Source organism: Ricinus communis, chromosome 8 (genome assembly GCF_019578655.1).
Source record: "Ricinus communis isolate WT05 ecotype wild-type chromosome 8, ASM1957865v1, whole genome shotgun sequence".
In the NCBI taxonomy this organism is placed as follows: Eukaryota; Viridiplantae; Streptophyta; class Magnoliopsida; order Malpighiales; family Euphorbiaceae; genus Ricinus; species Ricinus communis.
The window spans coordinates 18,966,282-18,973,093 of record NC_063263.1 but is presented as its reverse complement, the minus strand read 5'-3'; the positions used below and the strand labels follow the sequence as shown (position 1 = coordinate 18,973,093).

The window sequence follows — 6,812 nt, the reverse complement described above, 5'->3', positions numbered from 1 at the left end:
TTATCGTACAGCAGTGCAGGCATTTCTGCAAAGCCGGAGCCATTTATAGATAACAATGCAGTAAATGCTGCAAGTTCCCCACAATATGCACTCTTTATCATTTGGTCTTCCACATGCACACAAATTTATCCCACATATCAACAATAGCAGAAGGATGCTAAATCATTACACAGGTATTGTTGCAGCAGTTTAATTTTAGAGACAACCGTCAGAAAATGTAGTCTGGAAGTTGAAGATGAAACCGCGCCACTTCAACTTCAAATGGAGCTCCTTTTGGATGCGTCAACCTAGAAGAACCAAGCAGGGAAAAGAAACGACAAAGAGCATAAAAAGAATGGACAGCTGGTTATGAAAAAGAAGAGTATAACAATTTGTAAAATTTTGTTCTATGCCAAAGATATGAACGAACTACAGTAGTCTTGTATCTATTAGACAACTTGCAAGGATCCCATATGATGAAAGACCCTAAATTACTAACACTAAATTAAATCACAGAGTAAGCCCGTTGTGGAAGAATTATCTCATATTAAAATTGTGAATTTAATCATACCGAAACATTGTTCAAGCAACACTGCTTATAGCACAAGGTCTGCTTATGTGGATTACCTGTCAGGGACAAATGTGAAAGAACCTTCAACTGAACCTGGAGAAGTTGGTAGAGGCATGCAACTCTCATATACGAACTCTTGCTCACCTGGACACAAGACTGGATACTGCAAACATACAAGAAAAGAATGAGAATAATTATCATATGGTTATTGAAGTCCTCATTCATAGTATAATCACTTTATAGATCAAGAAATGGCAATTGATCTAGTAATATTACTTCTTTATTAAAAGAAATGAAAATAAATAAACAAGATGGCTCTAGATATGGGTATGAAGAAGTTACATCTGCTACATCAGAAAGTTTATTAGGAATATCCTAGCTTGTCATACTATCCAAGGTGGTCAATTATGCAGAAATCCAATTTGTAAATGTCGAATGAGTGATACATAGAGAAACTGAACTTTATTTTTGAGGAATCACTTCTGTTTTTGGATTAAGAAGTAGCCTCATTGATTGAATAAGTAATAAATAAAACAGCTTCTCCTCACTTCTCAGAACTTGGGTTTGTCTTAGGGAAGTAAGGACCAGCAAACAAATTTGCATCAGTTCAACGTTACCGTTACAGCATATATTCAATTTATACCATAATATTTTGAATAGGTAAACAAGCCACCTACAGAGGGTTTTGTCTTGATTAAAAGAGTAAATTAGATTCTACAAAATTCCTATAATTTTTAGACCTAAAGATGCAGTTAGTTATAGAATCTGTTCGGCCTTGCAAGATGACCTTGAAAAGGTTATAAGCATGTGCAAAATTGTATTAGCACATAACTTCTCCCTCTCTCTACGACTATGGAAAGTCACATGCTTGGCTAAAATGACCATGAAAACAAATCAAGCAAAAATGGAAAAGAATTTTTCTTGATACTAAGTTTTAGACTTTTGGTAAAAAGAACTGCTGGTTAACAAGATAGACCGAGACTAAAAAGAAAAATTCATAATTTCTGTGAAAGAGGATAACTACCATTGATATTTCAAAAGTTCTTTTTTTTTCTAAAATTTATTTTATTGTAGTAATATAGACTTGAAGGACCTGATGTTCATGAAACAGATAAGTTCCATTCCAATACTATAGAAGAAACTTCACTCTGCATAAAGGAAGAGTAGCAAGTCATACCTTGCCTATCACACCCTCTCCAACCACATCAGATACAACAGTTTCATTTGCACGGATGATCCAATGCCTCTTCTGCAGTTGGCAAGAGGCAAAATACATTCCATTTACGATGCATCCATCAGGCAGTAGGGACATGCGAATTGAATATGCAAACCAGTATTTGTCAGAACCACCATCCAGATCAGCTGCCTCTGGCACAAAAATAGCAGAAGCACGGACCTGATAGAAATTTTTATTAGCATGTCCCCTCCTTCTCCTGCTATGTAAAGCATATGAAAGCAACAAAATACACAAACATGAAATATGCAAGAAAGAGAACTTTTTAATAGGTTTGTAATAGTTACAATGATAATAGAAAACTGCAGTAATAACACACTCTGCAGTAGGACCACACTTAACAAAGACATAAGCAAAGCCAATGAAATACCAACAATTTGCTCAATACATGCACCATTTGGCAAGAGCTCCATTACTTAAATATGGCATTCAGAATCCCTAAATTCAGAGACATCTATGTGTTAGGAGAGCTGGCGAAAAAAAGGTGCTATAGGATCAAAATGCATTATTTCCTAATTACCCCGGCAGCAGCAGTAGTTGCCACATATGGCAGCATTGATATAGCTTGAGGAGTCACCATTAAATGAACAACCAACATACATAAGAGGACTACAACCACAACTGCTTCCAGTAGCTTCATAGGAAATAAATGAATCAATCAAAATGTGCATATCTCATAATGACAAAATGATTATCTGCATCATGATATGATTGCCAAAGAACGAAACATACATTAAAGCAGCTTGCCACATGCATTTTAATAGAAAAAAAGATTTAGCTCCTAGAAAGCTGTGATACTTTGATGCAAGGGACATGGCAATATCCAACATGAATGACCGTTTCCTAGTGTGGCAAGCAGCAAATTGATTGAAGCATCCAAAAAAATAGCAAAAAGGAGTAGGATGAAGAGCAGGTACTTTCACGAAATTATAAGATGATAACCATCTTATGTATCCCAAAACTATACAATAGAGACATTTAATACTTATCCAGAAATGGAGGGAGGAAAAAAAAGCTCTGGAAGGCAGAAGATATGCATTACCCTCAGAATCCCTTACCTTTACGCCATTGGTAATAGCAGTGGAACAGGAAGGAGGTTCTTCTGGAAATTGACAGATAGTTCTAATATTTCGTTCTTCCCGGAGTTTAATAATGCCATCTTGTAAGCGACGGCCATGCTCTTCTAACCATAGTAGCATTCCATCCCGCTGCTGGTCACTGCTTGGATCATGCACTGACCTCAGCAATGCATTTGGCACACATGGCATCATTTCTCCATCTATTGGAAGATTTCTGGTACCAACATACAGTTGGCCATTTGTACAATTGAGGAAAAAAAACTTTTCAATGAAAGCTGATGATGCAGCTACAACAATATATTTAGTACTGTTAAAACCACCAGAAATCCCAAGATGGCATACTATTTGTTTTGTTTCCAAGATTACTTGATCTAATGGTAACAGGTAAACGTTGACCAAGTGATGATAAAAAGCGTAGCCACCTATTAGGCCTAAATTATTGCCATGAGCACTTGTTAATGCATCTTTTTCTTGGAAAACTTGACCATTGTAAAAACGGTAGAGAACTCTTGTGGGGAGAGGCAACTTCACTTCTAAAACTTTCTCAAACCGTCGAATTTCATCTTCTGTTGCACCCTGCTGTAGTGTAGCAGCAGCTTCAGGAAAATTTGTGGTCAACCAGTTCTTGAGTCTGTCCCAACACCTTTTAACTCGTTTTACAAGAGGCCAAGGATACATAGCAAAAGCTTCCCGCCATGATCCATAAGCAAACTACAAATATAGAATAGCAAGTGAAGGCATACTTTTAACCTGAGAATGAGATAATGCTGATATTAAGCAAACTCACAAGGGATAAAGCCCAAATTAAGGAGCTTAGGACCACCAACATAAAACCTTCATTTCTAATATGCTCTAGGGCTTCAACAACCCAAATAACAAACGCATATGTAAGTAATTCACAAAAATGGAGTCTTTAGGAAGAACTACGCATTTTGAGAAATGGGCACTCCCTAACTGGATAATCATGTTACTCTGTGGTTTAAAAGACATAATTTTGTAATTTCTCAAAAAAAATAAATGAATAAAACAACCGAAAATGAGTAAAAGGTGAAATTAAAAGCAATTTCAAGTCTTAATTTCAGAATATAACCAAAATTCAAAAATATTTTAATTAAAACATTAGCTGATTAAAATATACACGTACAAACAAAATAATATAATAAACCCAGGAAGGATATAACAAGATTTCTCAACTATCTAAAATAGAAAGAATCCAGAAAGAAAATTGACTAAATTTTAATAATTGAGATGTACCTTGAAAGAAGGAAGAGGATTGCCATGAGGATCGAGAGGAGAAGAAAGATGAAGATCTTGAAAACAAAATTTTGACCAGAGAGATTCCTCAGAAGCTGAAGCCTTAAGACGCTTGCTAACACAAGCTACAATTGCCGTTTCTTCTGGTCCTAGTATGGACAGAATTTCGTTAAGAGCTAGATCACCCACTGCCTCCAAACCCATTTGTAAAAACTGTCGAATCTTTCTCTTTCAGGCTTTAGTAATCGTTGTGCTTACTTATTCATATCATTTTGTTTGTTTGTTTGTTTTTCTCTTATGCTGATGTGTTCGAAAAGAGAATTCGTGGCCCGTGAGTAAGCAACCGTATAAATGCGAACATGGGTAGAAATAAAATCAAGAAAGAAATGAAAGCCCCACCTAATTTTACGGGCTTGTGGTTCAGTTCGTTCTATTATATTAACGGTTTAAATACTATTTATTCTTATTGTACTTTTTCTTATTATATTAAGATTTTAAAACTTTTTAATAAAACAAACTGATATCTATTGGTATCAGTGTACGTACTCGTGCTTGTTATTTAATATTATAGTTTGATTGTTGAATTTATTATCAAATATTAAATTTATTTTAAATAAATTTAATTATTAAATTAAAATAAAATTTTATTTTTATTATAATTAATTTTAATATTTAATTAAAGTAATATAATTTAATTCTAAAACAATAAATATATTAAATATTTTTTTATTATATAATTTAATAAAGATAATTTTTTAACTACAAATATTTATTTTATATTAATAACTAAAATTAAGTTATATAGTAATTTAATAATATTATTGTAAATAAAAGTAATTTTAAAATATTTTTAGATTTGTTTAATTAAATTATATAAGGCATCTTTCGGGTAATTCAAATCGAAATAATTGAATGTCCGACTCGGGCTTATATGACATGACCGATCAATAGAAATACTCCAACACTCCACCTTTGTCATATATTCCATACATCACACTAGATAGATATCATATTCATGGAATACAATTCACTTTCAAGATGCCTTGACGGTGAAATGGTAAACACGCGAGACTCAAAATCTCGTGCTAAAAGTCTAAATAATGAATTCATAAACAGAGTCCAGGCTCTAGATAAGGGATGCACGTGTGTTCAAAGTTAATGCCAGATAAAAAAGATTTTTAAAAATAAAAATTAGAATAGAAAATATTAAATTTATTATTTTAATTATATATTAAAATTAATTTGTGTTAAAATTAAAATTTTAATTTAATTTAATAACAAAATCAATTTTCGATAAATTTAATACTTGATAATAAACTTAATAATCAAAGTATAATTAAATTACCAATTTATTTATTCAACTAGCACAAAAAGAGGTGATGGGATATAGTTCAATTGGATTGTACGATGTGAGCAGTGTTGATTTACTTAAGGAATTTTATAAATCAAAGCATGCAAAGGATAAGAGATCAAGTACAACTGGTTTGTATGATGAGAAGGGCAAAGGAAAGGACAACAAACCTTATGAGTCTAGATTCATCGGGAGAGACCATCAGCTGCTAAATTTTGCTTAAGCCCTGGTTATTTCACTACTGCAAGCTCACAGCCTGAACCTCAAAGGCATGCAAGAGTTGTGAATGCTGATAAACAATCTGTGCAAAGGTCTCAAGGTCATTTTTGGCTCCTAAATTATAATTAGACTCTTGTAGATATACCATATGATCACTAGGACTGATCTCTTGACTCTACTAGTACTTCTTAATGTTGCATTAGAATGACGTTGTTCAATGTCCTCATAAGCAACTTGGTCTACTAAGTCATCAGCTTTTTGTGGAATTTCCATATTATCATTTTTCAGCTTGTTGAATGGCAACAACTAATGTTGCAATGTCTGATTGACTTGAGGAATATTACGAATAATAATGACTTGATTATCTAAAATAGATTGTTGAGTATCATTATAATTGTTTGATATATTAATAAGAATCACAAATTGACTTCATTGTTATTTAATGAGTCTGTAAATGAGTATAATTTTTTGAATATCAAAGTATGATCTTTTAAATATCATACTCAAACTCCTCATAACTTTCACGACAGAAAACAAATAAACTCTAATATAGAAAGGCAAACAAACAAATACTTATTCAGAAAGACAAAACAAAACATAAATTTGTAACCAAATATTCTTTGCGCATGTTAAAAGAATTACTACAAAATCATAACAATATTCCCTCATTAACAAGAATCACTTATTTTCTCATTTTTTAGAAAATTCTATTCTTGAGAGAATTAAATTAAATCAATTATTTTTTAGATAAAAAATCAAATCAATTAGAAATAATTTAACAATAAAATAACTTGTTATTTTAATTTATATTACTTTTATATAATTGTTGCATAAATATCATTATCTACGTCAATTATAAATGAAACTTGATATTGAATCAAGTAATATCAGTCGTGACCTTAAATTGAACTGGGTACTTAGTTTTCGTACATTGCAACTGAAATTGAACTGGGTATTTAGTTTTCGTACCTAGTTCAATTTAAGTCGGGGTGTGAAATTACAACTACATTGCAACATGTTTCTCTGTTCCTTTTCGAGTAAAAAATAAACCTCTGTTATCAGTTGAAGTGTGGGTCTAATCATTAAAAATTTGGATGACAAATATGACGAGAGAGATTGCACACA

At 32.5% G+C, this 6,812-nt stretch overlaps 1 protein-coding gene across 3 annotated transcripts; it reads right to left on the bottom strand.

Moving 5' to 3' along the window:
• On the bottom strand, positions 1–4,514 carry LOC8287638 (F-box protein SKIP16). Of its 3 annotated transcripts, none has more exons than XM_002529432.4 (5): positions 4,118–4,507; positions 2,843–3,574; positions 1,728–1,946; positions 607–713; positions 1–287 (listed from the first exon to the last, which is right to left on the bottom strand). In XM_002529432.4, the coding sequence occupies exons 1-5, from the start codon at positions 4,319–4,321 to the stop codon at positions 209–211; spliced, it is 1,341 nt and encodes a 446-aa protein (XP_002529478.1). In that variant the 5' UTR covers positions 4,322–4,507; the 3' UTR covers positions 1–208. The 3 variants fall into 3 exon arrangements, with proteins under 3 accessions (XP_002529478.1, XP_048234072.1, XP_025014941.1); XM_048378115.1 differs by having other exon boundaries at positions 2,843–3,613; positions 4,118–4,254; XM_025159173.2 differs by lacking the exons at positions 1–287; positions 607–713 and having other exon boundaries at positions 1,847–1,983; positions 4,118–4,514.
• Between the last annotated feature and the right edge of the window lie 2,298 nt (positions 4,515–6,812).